We start from the raw sequence: 17,873 nt of genomic DNA, 5'->3' as shown, positions 1-17,873 counted from the left end.
GCCACACCCACCACTGAAACCCTGTCTCAAACAGCTACACCCACCACTGATAACCCTGTCTCTAAAACAGCCACACCCTCCCCACTGAAACCCCTGTCTCCAAACAGCCACACCCACCACTGAAACCCTGTCTCAAACAGCCACACTCACCACTGATACCCTGTCTCAAACAGCCACACCCCACTGATACCCTGTCTCAAACAGCCACACCCCCACTGAAATCCTGTCTCAAATCTAGACTCAAAGTTTTACGTTCAAGAAAATTCCCTTAACAATTTCCAGCAGTTTAAGAATTGGTGTATTAAATAGTTCAAAAGGGGCAGCTGGTTTATTCCACTTACCCTGGTGCAGTACTTAGGGATCTTTAGTTTTAATTTACAAGTGGTTGTGCAGTTCAACGTCAATACAAGCGGTGCCACAGTGCTTCTTTGATTTAGAACCCTTCGTAATAAAGAAATTTGGTGTACCTTTGTTACTCGTAAGTTTTCAAAATATTTTATTGACCAAAATCATCCGGAAAACAAATGTCATATCATGCTGTGTGATACTACAGAATATTTAAATATCAATGAAATGTGTCCGGTTAAAAGGGAGGTCCAGAAAACTAATTTTTCTATTTCGATGTTCTATCAAATAGAGACCCCTCCAAGATATGGCCATCGATGTTCTATCAAATAGAGACCGCTCCAAGATATGGCCATCGATGTTCTATCAAATAGAGACCGCTCCAAGATATGGCCATCGATGTTCTATCAAATAGAGGCTTCTCCAGGATAGATGTTCAATATGGCCCATCGATGTTCAATCAAATAGAGACCCCTCCAAGATATGGCCATCGATGTTCAATCAAATAGAGACCCCTCCAAGATATGAACCTCGATGTTTTTTCTTAAGAATTTAGTAACTTTTGCAGCCAAATATAAACAAGAACAGTACTATTAAAAGCTACAGTTAATCTTACTAAACCACAGAATATAACTTAAATATAACCAATATTTTGATCCTACCTTTCGAAGCGGAAACTTCGACTCATTAATCGGCAATCGTAAAGTCATTGAATATATGTTCACATTAAGATTTCTTCAAAACTGTTCATTCACCAAAATATGTTATTTCGTTTAACATGACTGTACGGCAGATATGTCTTAACTTCACAGACTTGTTTTAACAGTAATGATAAAAATACACAGTAATATCTAATTCTCAGTTACATTACACCAACTTATCAATCACGTGCTCACATGTTCGTATTACCACCGCTAGATGGCAGTTAATATGGAAAGTTATTCTCTTCAGAAACGGCTTATTAAATACATAAATAACAGTTTATCACGACGGATTTTTCATATTACAAGTAATAATTTTATATCAAAAGTTAGAGCGATAATTTTTAAATTTGACAAGTATTTCTAGGTATAAAACTTAATATTCAAATGTTACAATCTTACTCTAAACTCTGACTTTTTGAATCTTACTAAATCACTTTTAACTTGTATATGTTCCCAGAATATTCAATAGATTAGAAAGGTTCTCTTACGATTTGACTAATGTTCAACATAACTTCTGAAAACTAACATACACCTATCTTACATACGTAACGTAGTTACATACGCATTGACTCATTCTGTCTAAGTAGCAATAAATTTGCTCAATCACTGATTCCTTTCTTCTTCACGTATTCATAATCTTATTTTCATACACTAGACGAAACTTTGACATTATGAACTTAGCTTTTTTCTTTAAGTTCTTACTTCTAAATACAGAAGCCTATAACACCTAAACTTTTTACTTTTGTTGGGGATATTCATATTTTCGTCTTTCAGTATTTCATTGGGTAACAGATATGATATAGATAACAAAATATAATTTTTACAAAACACGGAAGGCACTGTTGCCAGTAATTGTTTACTTACGTTCCTTTGCAAGCAGTCTGATCTTTGAGATATTTTGAGTTAAATAACTAAAAAACATTTTTTAACTACTGTAAAAACCTGTTTAATTAACACACCTATTAAATCTTCAAGACAGGTTAACTTCCAGCCTGCATTTCTAGGGATGATACATGCTTCAGATCAGTTACTGGGATCTGAGAATGATGCACTTCAAATTTGGTTACGTTCAGTCCAACTACTTACCAATTATAAATAACTGTCATACAGTATCTGGAAGATTGTTCTATAACTTTTAACTGCTTCTAAAGTGTTTAAACTATATGTGTGATGCATAATTTTATTTATTAATCAATGAAGTTTGCTGTTAAAATAACTTCATTTTAAATCAAACCATCTAACAAAGAAAGTGCTTGTTTTCGATAGTTCTTTAAAGGAAACTAATTTCACAGGTCAATCAGAAAGATTGAACTTAAAGAGAAGGTTCCACTTTGTGTAACCCTGTGTTGAAAATGTTCTCACTCTGTGTCGAAGTAATAAGTATAAACCATATTTTTATCTCTAGGTTGATACTTGTTCAAGTGAAGAATTATACACGAGTTTCCATCAAGGCAAGTTTATCTTGTAGTCAGAGGAAAGATGTGATTATGTAAGTGGAAAATTCATTTTCATAGCTTATTGGGGGAACAAACAGGGTAAGTACTAGTTTAATGGAAAGAACAACTCACAATGAGTGTAGATAAAGGTGAATCAATCTCCGTTTGGAAGTGTTATTGAAACATTCCACCTTTCTTCTGAACCCGAGTTCTGTCAACTGGTTTAACTACGTGTTTAACAAGCTGTATACAAGTGTTTACTTACTAAACAAGAATTAACCTCTTACATCTGTTATTTTTTTACACATTCAAAAGTAAGATTATGTCACGATTCATCATGCACTAATCTGAGTGAAAGTGTTTTGTATGAATATCTTACAATGTACATTTTATTGGCAGTTGGTTTGAATGATGTAACACCCGACTTTAACCGTTTCTCACTTGTGGTAATTCTTCAAACAACTGAAAACCATTTGTTTCCATGCAACGTCCCCAGAACCTGTTTTGGAATTAGGTTCACATTAATTAATAAAACTAGGATTCCCTCTAAAAAACAAAGCAACCATAAGTGAAATGTTCGTGTTACTTTAGATTAAACAATTCAGAAAACAGCTATCTCACTTTCCCATCCACATTCATGAAGAATCTATCAAGTAAAGAAACTAATTCTGGTAATTAATTAATTAAAAACTTGTTTTTGGATAATTATTCATCATGAGAGTTTTGATACAAAACGTTTATTTCTTAACTTAATTTCACCTTTCACAAACTTAAATTAATGGTTGCTCTTAAAGTATTTCTACACCAAAGGAAAGTTTCTTGTGGCCAAACTGCCTTTGTCAAGTCTCCTTTTACCCTCGCCATTATTTGGCAAGCTTAAGTTCCGCAAACTGCTTGGCAAGTTTCATGGCCTCGTCCAGAGAAGAAACTCTTGTTCCGTAGCCTGAGCTGCCTCTTCTTTACCTCCACCTTTCCCATCAATCACCCCCGATATTTCTTGGACCCATTCATTGGCTTTAAGTCCTTTAGAAACTGCTCCCTGTGGGATATAACAAAGGAAACAATACAACGATTTCTTCTGCAGAAATTAAACATGTTTAAGGTCTCAACTTAGCCCTTACGGAGAACCAAGAACAACTGTCAACTTTATACTTGGATAATGTAACATTCTTGTAAGTTCTAGTTTTAAGTTCAATGATAAATAGCCCCTCGCAAGCTGGAATGTCTGAATAACAGGTAGTGTTTTGAATGTTTTATATTATAAAACACACGACTATCAGATGAATTACAAGCACCTGAGGACAGCCGAGATTGTTAATAATTCTCTGAATTATTAGTAAAAGTGTTAATACCCAGACCAGCCATCCTGAGATACATTTTTACTTCACATGGGATTTTCGTCATTACGAGTTCTACAAATGTGTTTGTATTAACATAACATTTTTTTATTTTAAACTCTTAAGGTTATCACTCAGTTAAGAAATACTAATATATATCTTGCACAACAAAATGTAACATGTTGGTTCCCACATGACCCACCAGTAAATCATGGTCTATTTTCTTTTGAAACGGACACTTATTGGCAGCGACACAACAACTACATAAGTCTTCTTCCTAAAAAAGGAGAGTAAAATGACTAGTGGGATCCTGGAAAGTATTGACAGGAAAATGACTAGTGGGACCCTGGAAAGTATTGAGAGTAAAATGACTAGTGGGACCCTGGAAAGTATTGACAGTAAAATGACTAGTGGGATCCTGGAAAGTATTGACAATAAAATGACTAGTGGGATCCTGGAAAGTATTGACAGTAAAATGACTAGTGGGATCCTGGAAAGTATTGACAGTAAAATGACTAGTGGGACCCTGGAAAGTATTGAGAGTAAAATGACAAGTGGGATCCTGGAAAGTATTGACTGTGAAATGACTAGTGGGATCCTGGAAAGTATTAACAGTAAGATGACTAGTGGGATCCTGGAAAATATTGACAAAATAGGCTTAGGAACCAACATGTGGAAGATTGTTTCTCATAATTTTGTCCCCCTGTACATTAAAAGTTTATTTTTCTCAAATTGTCCAAATGAGAACAAAAAAGTTATATCCATTGTAATTTTTACTTTTGCACGAATATGTTGAGGAACTTGGTAGTATGGTAATTGTTTATACATGAATATTTTCATTTAAAATGTACAATAATGAGAAAATTTGAGTTTTTGTCATTGGCCTTGCTGATCCTTCCTTAAATCAATTGCTTGATGTCAAAAAACAACAACAAAAAAAAACAATGACTTCAGAATACACTGTAATTTATTTGTTTATGTTTTTGACATTATAGTAATTTTTAACAGTTTAAAATATTGAAGTATATCACGTGTGACAACCTCCACCATTAGGTGACAAGTTTTGTCACTGGTTTAAGGTTCAATTCTAGCTTTATAATTAAAATGATAAAACAACTAACCTTTGGAACAGAACTTAGACATATCACTTTCCCATTACCAGCACTGAAAAACATAGCAGCAGTTTCTGGTGATATGGACTTAACCTGCTTGAGAGCTCCATCTAGTGCCTGGAAAACAAAACAGTATTTCCTTCAGTTAAAAAACTGTGCGTTTTCTTAAGGTGAAAAATACTTATAAAACTTGTGCTTTGTAATAAGATGACCTATTTATCATTTACACGAAATAACTCCAATAGTATTTAGTACAAACACAACAGCCAAAAATATTTTCGCATCACTTGTTTTTACAATACTGACTTTTAAAGTAAACTAAACAATACTAATGAAGTCTTGGAACGTATTTGAAAAACTTTCACCTTTGCATTAGACCCAGCTTCAAATGCATGCACAATAAATTTTTCATGGGAGTTACCTTCCAACAGTTGTTTGGCTTGTTCAATTACCTATAAAGAAAATATTACCAAAATAAGAAAATATATTACCTTTATACAACACACTAGAAAAACACAAAGTAAGGATGTGACAGTCTAGACAAGTAATTGTACACTTTTGAATCATTTGAACTGGACATGTGCAACGCTTTCCTAGATCACGAGAGGCCAACTAATGATCACCAAAACTGACCTTTTCAAGGATACAATAGACAATGTAATTCAAATGTAGTACTTGTGAGTTTCTTATTTAAACACGAAACTTAAAATTATGTTTATCATAACACTCAGCTTTCTGGTTAAGTGTTATATAAAATCAAACATTCTGATCATTTTGTTAGATTTAAAATACATTAAGAAAGGATAATTAGTGTCTGATGATATTACGGATAACTGTTACCTCTTGCGTAACAGCAGTTTTGTTAGCTCGGTCCATGTCGTCAAGTTGTTTCTTCATGTTCTTTAGATTAGCTCTGAGTTCCTCTTTCTTCCAATAAGAGATGCTGGACTGAGAAATTTCCTGTGTAAGACAAAATAATTTTAACATGCAGGTATTTTGCATTCCTACGAGAATGAATAATTAAAATAACTTAGATGGGAAATTATATCAATCAGTTTGTTCTTCAATATACCTACAATACAGTAATCAAAATATTGTCATTATTTTTCTCTATTGTTTAGAACAAATCTACAGAATGGTCAGTTTTATCCTCTGTCTCTCCAGAGGTTGATTTTCAACACACATCACAAAAGCAATCAAACAGTCACATCTGTTTCTGATCACAAAATATAAACATCTTGATAAAAGAAACATTCTCAATTTTGTAATCTCGACTATTTTCTTATAACACAATTGGGAAGTGAAACCCAAACTATTATTTTCCAGTTTACAATAAACGTCAAGCACGCATATGAATAACTGAAGCGGTAGTTTGATCTAAGTACCTCAGTTAACTCCACTATCTTCTTCACTAAATCCTTGTTATTCTGAGATCGTTTTTGGTCACTGATAATGTCATGAACATCTTTAACACTTTTCTGAAACACTTCTGCTTTCCTCAGGGCCTGTCAGAATGAATAATTATCTTTTTTAGTACTGTATAATGTAAAACCGGATAATTAAATTATTTCGTTACGACTTCATCTGAATGTCTAGTTAGAATTATTAACATTACCTCTAAGCACCAGATGTTTATTTGTCCAGTATAAATGTTTGCTGTAATACTTATAAAATAAAAAACACTGAAAATATGAGAATATGATAGATTTTTATTTTATGAAACTTTGTGGAATGGATGGCAACTGCCTGTTGTGGAGACACAAGTGTAGAGGATGATGTTTCCAAAGTCTTCCGCCTTTCATCTTCAGGTCATTGTGTGTGTAGGTGTTGTTGGTCTTTTATAATGTCTTGGTGGACTGTGGAGGGTGTGTTATAATTGGTTTGATTATCACTGTTTCTGACTGGAAGAAAGATTTCCTGTAGATTCAACCAAACAGTGACCTACTGAAGGGAATCCCAAAACGTCATCTATTTAATACCATATTCCTACATGATACATACATTAGAGAAACAAGAAGAAAACTCATGACAAGTGTAAAATAACATGAAGATAGTACAAGACTCGTGAAAACACAAAATGTAACCATTACAGAGCATGCATCAACTGGACACAAAATAAACTGGGAGAAAACTAGTCATTGACACACACAAATTATGGAAGACAAGAAAAATCAGAGAATCATTTTATATTAACACTATTAAACCTTTACAAAGCAGAGATTCCAGATAACAGATGAGTAACCTGTAGCTACCATTAGTTGGATCTGTAGGAAATCTCTCCTCCAATCAGAAACAGTGATAATCCAACCAATCATAACATGCTCTTCACAATCCACCAGGACACTGTAAAGACCAACAACACCTACACACACACTGACTTAAAAACAAAAGGCAGAAGACTTTCAAAACATCATCCTCTATACTTGTGTCTCTGAAACAGGCAGTTGCCATCCATTCTACAAAGTTTCATGACGAATACTCTGCCTAAACAGTCTATCAAAGATATTTTATTATTATCAATTTCAGAAACTTCGACTGACAAACAAAGAGTTAAAGATACGATCATTGTCAAAAGAGTGCAGGTTCATAATGTTTGATTCTACATGAAAAAATAGTACTTAAAATATTAACAGTATTTATATGATGGGTCCCTAAGAAACTCTTCTGGAGAGGAGAAGACATTGTGGGGTTTTAACAACTACTGACAAGACAGGTTGGTAACCCTAAATATGTAGATGGTCAATTTTGTCCATGTTGGAAATATCTGGTCATCATAAACTTGAATTTTCTATAAATTACATTTATTAATTATTTTATGAAATTTGTCTGTGAACGTATTATGTCTGGTTGAAAGATGATTTTCATCTGACGAATAAAACCAATTATTTTCATCTTTGTTTTAACTTTGGCAACCTTTAGAACCTCTCACCAAAACACTTGACTTGAATGATATTAATTTCTATGATATATCAATGAGTGGAAACAGTGATTAAAAAACAAACAAACAAGTTTATAGTTTTCAGAGCCACCACAAAGAACATTCACTGCAACACTTCCACAGTATAAGTCCAACTTGACTAATAACATCTAGAATTTGTTAACAAGTAACACTTCGAAGACTGGAACAGGCGTTTCCACGTCAACTGATTTACACCAATCAACACTGAAGAAAAGAAAATGACACACCAAAACAATAAATTCAAAAAGCTGTTGATAGAAAACCGGAAGGATGGAAGTGTACAACCAGTTAATGAAACTTTCAACTTCATTTTCAATAAATTCAAAAACCTGTTGATAGAAAACCAGAAGGATGGAAGTGTACAACCAGTTAATGAAACTTTCAACTTCATTTTTAAATAACTCTAGTGAACCATTAACTCAAACCAAGTTTCTGTGTTAAACTTCATATATAAAACTAATTTCTGCTACCATAAAATCCACCATAAACTCTTTAAATTGGAATCGTAATAAAATAGAAAAAAACATAATTAACACATACTTGCATGCTGCAAGTTAAGGACAAAACTGAAACCAAACCTTATAATGAAGTCAAAACCTTAAAAGAATTAACATCTAACAATAAGATATATTCAGAGAGCTGACAAATGTGGTTATACAGAAGTTATAGAAAAAACATATTATAAAACTGATGTTTTACACCCCACAAAGTGACTTATCATGCACCTCTTAAGTCTAAAAAATGAAACAATGTCCAGTCACAAAGAAAAATCTAACAACTGTCTTCCACATCACACGTTAGCAAAAATAACACAGTGACCAACACTATACAAGGAAAATCTGTGCTCTCACCCCACCATCGTACACAAGAACTGCCACTTGTCACGTATATCTGGATCACCCATAACTATGTGATTCAACTCTTCAACCACAAATAAGACCAGTAAACTGACCTGAGATCCCCTGTTGACAACGACAAATTAATTCCAGTTGTGCTAAAAAGTACCAATGAAATTTTCAGTCTGTTATTTAACAACAAAATCATAAAAACTGTATTTAAACACCTTACTGCCCAACCTGAAACAACCATCATGTGAATGTGGAGAGAAACACATATGAAAAAAGTCACATTCCTTGTAGTTAAGATACAAAGAACACCAAGGTCACACGTAAAGAGGTGAGCTACACATATCTGCTTTAGCACGTCATAAATTTTAATAAACATTTTTTCTCCTACACCAACGGAAACCAACGACAACAATAATTATTTAGAAGCAATAGAAATCATCAAAGCAGAACAACCTTTTCCTAAACCAAAACTATGACTTTGTGAAATAAGTCAGATTTGACTGAGTTTATTCATCTGGATTTTGTTCATTCACACTTAACAGGCTTCGTCCTTGTTTCTGTAATACTGTCAAAAACTTGAGAACATCTTTAGTTATATATAATTTTGTCACAAACTTGACCATGTCTTAAATTATTATCTTGTCACAAACTTGACCATGTCTTTAATTATTATCTTGTCACAAACATGACCATGTCTTTAGTTATCTTGTCACAAACTTGACCATGTCTTTAATTAGTATCTTGTCACAAACATAACCATATCTTTAATTATTATCTTGTCACAAACATGACCATGTCTTTAATTATTATCTTGTCACAAACGTGACCATGTCTTTAATTATTATCTTGTCACAAACGTGAACATGTCTTTAATTATTATCTTGTCACAAACATGACCATGTCTTTAGTTATCTTGTCACAAACTTGACCATGTCTTTAGTTATTATCTTGTCACAAACTTGACCATGTCTTTAGTTATTATCTTGTCACAAACTTGACCATGTCTTTAGTTATTATCTTGTCACAAACTTGACCATGTCTTTAATTAGAATCTTGTCACAAACATGACCATGTCTTTAATTATTATCTTGTCACAAACTTGACCATGTCTTAAATAATTATCTTGTCACAAACTTGACCATGTCTTAAATTATTATCTTGTCACAAACTTGACCATGTCTTTAGTTATTATCTTGTCACAAACTTGACCATGTCTTTAATTGTTATCTTGTCACAAACTTGACCATGTCTTTAGTTATTATCTTGTCACAAACTTGACCATGTCTTTAGTTACAATCTTGTCACAAACTTGACCATGTCTTTAGTTACAATCTTGTCACAAACTTGACCATGTCTTTAGTTATCTTGTCACAAACTTGACCATGTCTTTAGTTATCTTGTCACAAACTTGACCATGTCTTTCGTTATCTTGTCACAAACTTAACCATGTATTCAGTTTTTATCTTGTCACAAACTTGACCATGTCTTTAGTTATTATCTTGTCACAAACATGACCATGTCTTTATTATTATCTTGTCACAAACATAACCATGTCTTTAGTTATTATCTTGTCACAAAAATAACCATGTCTTTAGTTATTATCTTGTCACAAACATGACCATGTCTTTAGTTATTATCTTGTCACAAACTTGACCATGTCTTTAGTTATTATCTTGTCACAAACTTGACCATGTCTTTAGTTATTATCTTGTCACAAACATGACCATGTCTTTAGTTATTATCTTGTCACAAACTTGACCATGTCTTTAGTTATTATCTTGTCACAAACTTGACCATGTCTTTAGTTATTATCTTGTCACAAACTTGACCATGTCTTTAGTTATTATCTTGTCACAAACTTGACCATGTCTTTAGTTATTATCTTGTCACAAACTTGACCATGTCTTTGACCATGTCTTTATTATCTTGTCACAAACTTGACCATGTCTTTAGTTTTTATCTTGTCACAAACTTGACCATGTCTTTAGTTATTATCTTGTCACAAACTTGACCATGTCTTTAGTTATCTTGTCACAAACTTGACCATGTCTTTAGTTATTATCTTGTCACAAACTTGACCATGTCTTTAGTTATTATCTTGTCACAAACTTGACCATGTCTTTAGTTATTATCTTGTCACAAACTTGACCATGTCTTTAGTTATTATCTTGTCACAAACTTGACCATGTCTTTAGTTTTTATCTTGTCACAAACTTGACCATGTCTTTAGTTATTATCTTGTCACAAACTTGACCATGTCTTTAGTTATTATCTTGTCACAAACTTGACCATGTCTTTAGTTATTATCTTGTCACAAACTTGACCATGTCTTTAGTTATTATCTTGTCACAAACTTGACCATGTCTTTAGTTATCTTGTCACAAATTTGATCATGTCTTTGTCACAAACTTGACCATGTCTTTAGTTATCTTGTCACAAACTTGACCATGTCTTTAGTTATTATCTTGTCACAAACTTGACCATGTCTTTAGTTATTATCTTGTCACAAACTTGATCATGTCTTTAGTTATTATCTTGTCACAAACTTGATCATGTCTTTAGTTATTATCTTGTCACAAACTTGACCATGTCTTTAGTTATTATCTTGTCACAAACTTGACCATGTCTTTAGTTATTATCTTGTCACAAACTTGACCATGTCTTTAGTTATTATCTTGTCACAAACTTGACCATGTCTTTAGTTATTATCTTGTCACAAACTTGACCATGTCTTTAGTTATTATCTTGTCACAAACTTGACCATGTCTTTAGTTATTATCTTGTCACAAACTTGACCATGTCTTTAGTTATTATCTTGTCACAAACTTGACCATGTCTTTAGTTATTATCTTGTCACAAACTTGACCATGTCTTTAGTTATTATCTTGTCACAAACTTGACCATGTCTTTAGTTATTATCTTGTCACAAACTTGAGTTATGTCTTTCACAAACTTGACCATGTCTTTAGTTATCTTGTCACAAACTTGACCATGTCTTTAGTTATTATCTTGTCACAAACTTGACCATGTCTTTAGTTATTATCTTGTCACAAACTTGACCATGTCTTTAGTTATTATCTTGTCACAAACTTGACCATGTCTTTAGTTATTATCTTGTCACAAACTTGACCATGTCTTTAGTTATTATCTTGTCACAAACTTGACCATGTCTTTAGTTATTATCTTGTCACAAACTTGACCATGTCTTTAGTTATTATCTTGTCACAAACTTGACCATGTCTTTAGTTATTATCTTGTCACAAACTTGACCATGTCTTTAGTTATTATCTTGTCACAAACTTGACCATGTCTTTGATCTTGTCACAAACTTGACCATGTCTTTAGTTATCTTGTCACAAACTTGACCATGTCTTTCTTTAGTTATCTTGTCACAAACTTGACCATGTCTTTAGTTATTATCTTGTCACAAACTTGACCATGTCTTTAGTTATTATCTTGTTTGACCATGTCTTTAGTTATTATCTTGTCACAAACTTGACCATGTCTTTAGTTATTATCTTGTCACAAACTTGACCATGTCTTTAGTTATTATCTTGTCACAAACTTGACCATGTCTTTAGTTATTATCTTGTCACAAACTTGACCATGTCTTTAGTTATTATCTTGTCACAAACTTGACCATGTCTTTAGTTATTATCTTGTCACAAACTTGACCATGTCTTTAGTTATTATCTTGTCACAAACTTGACCATGTCTTTAGTTATTATCTTGTCACAAACTTGACCATGTCTTTAGTTATTATCTTGTCACAAACTTGACCATGTCTTTAGTTATTATCTTGTCACAAACTTGACCATGTCTTTAGTTATTATCTTGTCACAAACTTGACCATGTCTTTAGTTATTATCTTGTCACAAACTTGACCATGTCTTTAGTTATTATCTTGTCACAAACTTGACCATGTCTTTAGTTATTATCTTGTCACAAACTTGACCATGTCTTTAGTTATTATCTTGTCACAAACTTGACCATGTCTTTAGTTATTATCTTGTCACAAACTTGACCATGTCTTTAGTTATTATCTTGTCACAAACTTGACCATGTCTTTAGTTATTATCTTGTCACAAACTTGACCATGTCTTTAGTTATTATCTTGTCACAAACTTGACCATGTCTTTAGTTATTATCTTGTCACAAACTTGACCATGTCTTTAGTTATTATCTTGTCACAAACTTGACCATGTCTTTAGTTATCTTGTCACAAACTTGACCATGTCTTTAGTTATCTTGTCACAAACTTGACCATGTCTTTAGTTATTATCTTGTCACAAACTTGACCATGTCTTTAGTTATTATCTTGTCACAAACTTGACCATGTCTTTAATTATTATCTTGTCACAAACTTGACCATGTCTTTAGTTATTATCTTGTCACAAACTTGACCATGTCTTTAGTTATTATCTTGTCACAAACTTGACCATGTCTTTAGTTATTATCTTGTCACAAACTTGACCATGTCTTTAGTTATTATCTTGTCACAAACTTGACCATGTCTTTAGTTATTATCTTGTCACAAACTTGACCATGTCTTTAGTTATTATCTTGTCACAAACTTGACCATGTCTTTAGTTATTATCTTGTCACAAACTTGACCATGTCTTTAGTTATTATCTTGTCACAAACTTGACCATGTCTTTAGTTATCTTGTCACAAACTTGACCATGTCTTTAGTTATTATCTTGTCACAAACTTGACCATGTCTTTAGTTATTATCTTGTCACAAACTTGACCATGTCTTTAGTTATCTTGTCACAAACTTGACCATCTTGTCACAAACTTGATCATGTCTTTAGTTATTATCTTGTCACAAACTTGACCATGTCTTTAGTTATTATCTTGTCACAAACTTGACCATGTCTTTAGTTATCTTGTCACAAACTTGACCATGTCTTTAGTTATCTTGTCACAAACTTGACCATGTCTTTAGTTATTATCTTGTCACAAACTTGACCATGTCTTTAGTTATTATCTTGTCACAAACTTGACCATGTCTTTAGTTATTATCTTGTCACAAACTTGACCATGTCTTTAGTTATCTTGTCACAAATCTTGTCACAAACTTGACCATGTCTTTAGTTATTATCTTGTCACAAACTTGACCATGTCTTTAGTTATTATCTTGTCACAAACTTGACCATGTCTTTAGTTATTATCTTGTCACAAACTTGACCATGTCTTTAGTTATTATCTTGTCACAAACTTGACCATGTCTTTAGTTATTATCTTGTCACAAACTTGACCATGTCTTTAGTTATTATCTTGTCACAAACTTGACCATGTCTTTAGTTATTATCTTGTCACAAACTTGACCATGTCTTTAGTTATTATCTTGTCACAAACTTGACCATGTCTTTAGTTATTATCTTGTCACAAACTTGACCATGTCTTTAGTTATTATCTTGTCACAAACTTGACCATGTCTTTAGTTATTATCTTGTCACAAACTTGACCATGTCTTTAGTTATCTTGTCACAAACTTGACCATGTCTTTAGTTATCTTGTCACAAACTTGACCATGTCTTTAGTTATCTTGTCACAAACTTGACCATGTCTTTAGTTATTATCTTGTCACAAACTTGACCATGTCTTTAGTTATTATCTTGTCACAAACTTGACCATGTCTTTAGTTATTATCTTGTCACAAACTTGACCATGTCTTTAGTTATTATCTTGTCACAAACTTGACCATGTCTTTAGTTATTATCTTGTCACAAACTTGACCATGTCTTTAGTTATTATCTTGTCACAAACTTGACCATGTCTTTAGTTATTATCTTGTCACAAACTTGACCATGTCTTTAGTTATTATCTTGTCACAAACTTGACCATGTCTTTAGTTATTATCTTGTCACAAACTTGACCATGTCTTTAGTTATTATCTTGTCACAAACTTGACCATGTCTTTAGTTATTATCTTGTCACAAACTTGACCATGTCTTTAGTTATTATCTTGTCACAAACTTGACCATGTCTTTAGTTATTATCTTGTCACAAACTTGACCATGTCTTTAGTTATTATCTTGTCACAAACTTGACCATGTCTTTAGTTATTATCTTGTCACAAACTTGACCATGTCTTTAGTTATTATCTTGTCACAAACTTGACCATGTCTTTAGTTATTATCTTGTCACAAACTTGACCATGTCTTTAGTTATTATCTTGTCACAAACTTGACCATGTCTTTAGTTATTATCTTGTCACAAACTTGACCATGTCTTTAGTTATTATCTTGTCACAAACTTGACCATGTCTTTAGTTATTATCTTGTCACAAACTTGACCATGTCTTTAGTTATTATCTTGTCACAAACTTGACCATGTCTTTAGTTATTATCTTGTCACAAACTTGACCATGTCTTTAGTTTATCTTGTCACAAACTTGACCATGTCTTTAGTTATTATCTTGTCACAAACTTGACCATGTCTTTAGTTATTATCTTGTCACAAACTTGACCATGTCTTTAGTTATTATCTTGTCACAAACTTGACCATGTCTTTAGTTATTATCTTGTCACAAACTTGACCATGTCTTTAGTTATTATCTTGTCACAAACTTGACCATGTCTTTAGTTATTATCTTGTCACAAACTTGACCATGTCTTTAGTTATTATCTTGTCACAAACTTGACCATGTCTTTAGTTATTATCTTGTCACAAACTTGACCATGTCTTTAGTTATTATCTTGTCACAAACTTGACCATGTCTTTAGTTATTATCTTGTCACAAACTTGACCATGTCTTTAGTTATTATCTTGTCACAAACTTGACCATGTCTTTAGTTATTATCTTGTCACAAACTTGACCATGTCTTTAGTTATTATCTTGTCACAAACTTGACCATGTCTTTAGTTATTATCTTGTCACAAACTTGACCATGTCTTTAGTTATTATCTTGTCACAAACTTGACCATGTCTTTAGTTATTATCTTGTCACAAACTTGACCATGTCTTTAGTTATTATCTTGTCACAAACTTGACCATGTCTTTAGTTATTATCTTGTCACAAACTTGACCATGTCTTTAGTTATTATCTTGTCACAAACTTGACCATGTCTTTAGTTATTATCTTGTCACAAACTTGACCATGTCTTTAGTTATTATCTTGTCACAAACTTGACCATGTCTTTAGTTATTATCTTGTCACAAACATGACCATGTCTTTAGTTATTATCTTGTCACAAACTTGACCATGTCTTTAGTTATTATCTTGTCACAAACTTGACCATGTCTTTAGTTATTATCTTGTCACAAACTTGACCATGTCTTTAGTTATTATCTTGTCACAAACTTGACCATGTCTTTAGTTATTATCTTGTCACAAACTTGACCATGTCTTTAGTTATTATCTTGTCACAAACTTGACCATGTCTTTAGTTATCTTGTCACAAACTTGACCATGTCTTTAGTTATTATCTTGTCACAAACTTGACCATGTCTTTAGTTATTATCTTGTCACAAACTTGACCATGTCTTTAGTTATTATCTTGTCACAAACTTGACCATGTCTTTAGTTATTATCTTGTCACAAACTTGACCATGTCTTTAGTTATTATCTTGTCACAAACTTGACCATGTCTTTAGTTATTATCTTGTCACAAACTTGACCATGTCTTTAGTTATCTTGTCACAAACTTGACCATGTCTTTAGTTATTATCTTGTCACAAACTTGACCATGTCTTTAGTTATTATCTTGTCACAAACTTGACCATGTCTTTAGTTATTATCTTGTCACAAACTTGACCATGTCTTTAGTTATTATCTTGTCACAAACTTGACCATGTCTTTAGTTATTATCTTGTCACAAACATGACCATGTCTTTAGTTATTATCTTGTCACAAACTTGACCATGTCTTTAGTTATTATCTTGTCACAAACTTGACCATGTCTTTAGTTATTATCTTGTCACAAACTTGACCATGTCTTTAGTTATTATCTTGTCACAAACTTGACCATGTCTTTAGTTATTATCTTGTCACAAACTTGACCATGTCTTTAGTTATTATCTTGTCACAAACTTGACCATGTCTTTAGTTATTATCTTGTCACAAACTTGACCATGTCTTTAGTTATCTTGTCACAAACTTGACCATGTCTTTAGTTATTATCTTGTCACAAACTTGACCATGTCTTTAGTTATTATCTTGTCACAAACTTGACCATGTCTTTAGTTATTATCTTGTCACAAACTTGACCATGTCTTTAGTTATTATCTTGTCACAAACTTGACCATGTCTTTAGTTATTATCTTGTCACAAACTTGACCATGTCTTTAGTTATTATCTTGTCACAAACTTGACCATGTCTTTAGTTATTATCTTGTCACAAACTTGACCATGTCTTTAGTTATTATCTTGTCACAAACTTGACCATGTCTTTAGTTATTATCTTGTCACAAACTTGACCATGTCTTTAGTTATTATCTTGTCACAAACTTGACCATGTCTTTAGTTATTATCTTGTCACAAACTTGACCATGTCTTTAGTTATTATCTTGTCACAAACTTGACCATGTCTTTAGTTATTATCTTGTCACAAACTTGACCATGTCTTTAGTTATTATCTTGTCACAAACTTGACCATGTCTTTAGTTATTATCTTGTCACAAACTTGACCATGTCTTTAGTTATTATCTTGTCACAAACTTGACCATGTCTTTAGTTATTATCTTGTCACAAACTTGACCATGTCTTTAGTTATTATCTTGTCACAAACTTGACCATGTCTTTAGTTATTATCTTGTCACAAACTTGACCATGTCTTTAGTTATTATCTTGTCACAAACTTGACCATGTCTTTAGTTATTATCTTGTCACAAACTTGACCATGTCTTTAGTTATTATCTTGTCACAAACTTGACCATGTCTTTAGTTATTATCTTGTCACAAACTTGACCATGTCTTTAGTTATCTTGTCACAAACTTGACCATGTCTTTAGTTATTATCTTGTCACAAACTTGACCATGTCTTTAGTTATTATCTTGTCACAAACTTGACCATGTCTTTAGTTATTATCTTGTCACAAACTTGACCATGTCTTTAGTTATTATCTTGTCACAAACTGACCATGTGACCATGTCTTGACCATGTCTTTATTATCTTGTCACAAAC

General features: G+C 32.6%; 1 protein-coding gene across 1 annotated transcript in view; it reads right to left on the bottom strand.

Moving 5' to 3' along the window:
* Window positions 1–3,206: 3,206 nt before the first annotated feature.
* LOC143247018 (alanine--tRNA ligase, cytoplasmic-like) overlaps window positions 3,207–17,873 on the bottom strand; it is a 325,641-nt gene continuing 310,974 nt past the window's right edge. The window contains 6 exon segments of the mRNA XM_076494324.1: window positions 3,207–3,410; window positions 3,413–3,524; window positions 4,944–5,051; window positions 5,300–5,386; window positions 5,775–5,894; window positions 6,320–6,439. Coding sequence (XP_076350439.1) covers window positions 3,349–3,410; window positions 3,413–3,524; window positions 4,944–5,051; window positions 5,300–5,386; window positions 5,775–5,894; window positions 6,320–6,439 — 609 coding nt within the window. The 3' untranslated portion in view covers window positions 3,207–3,348.

Source organism: Tachypleus tridentatus, chromosome 3, assembly GCF_004210375.1.
Source record: "Tachypleus tridentatus isolate NWPU-2018 chromosome 3, ASM421037v1, whole genome shotgun sequence".
NCBI lineage: Eukaryota > Metazoa > Arthropoda > Merostomata > Xiphosura > Limulidae > Tachypleus > Tachypleus tridentatus.
The sequence above is the reverse complement of the archived record's forward strand: the minus strand, read 5'-3'. Positions and strand labels throughout refer to the sequence as shown.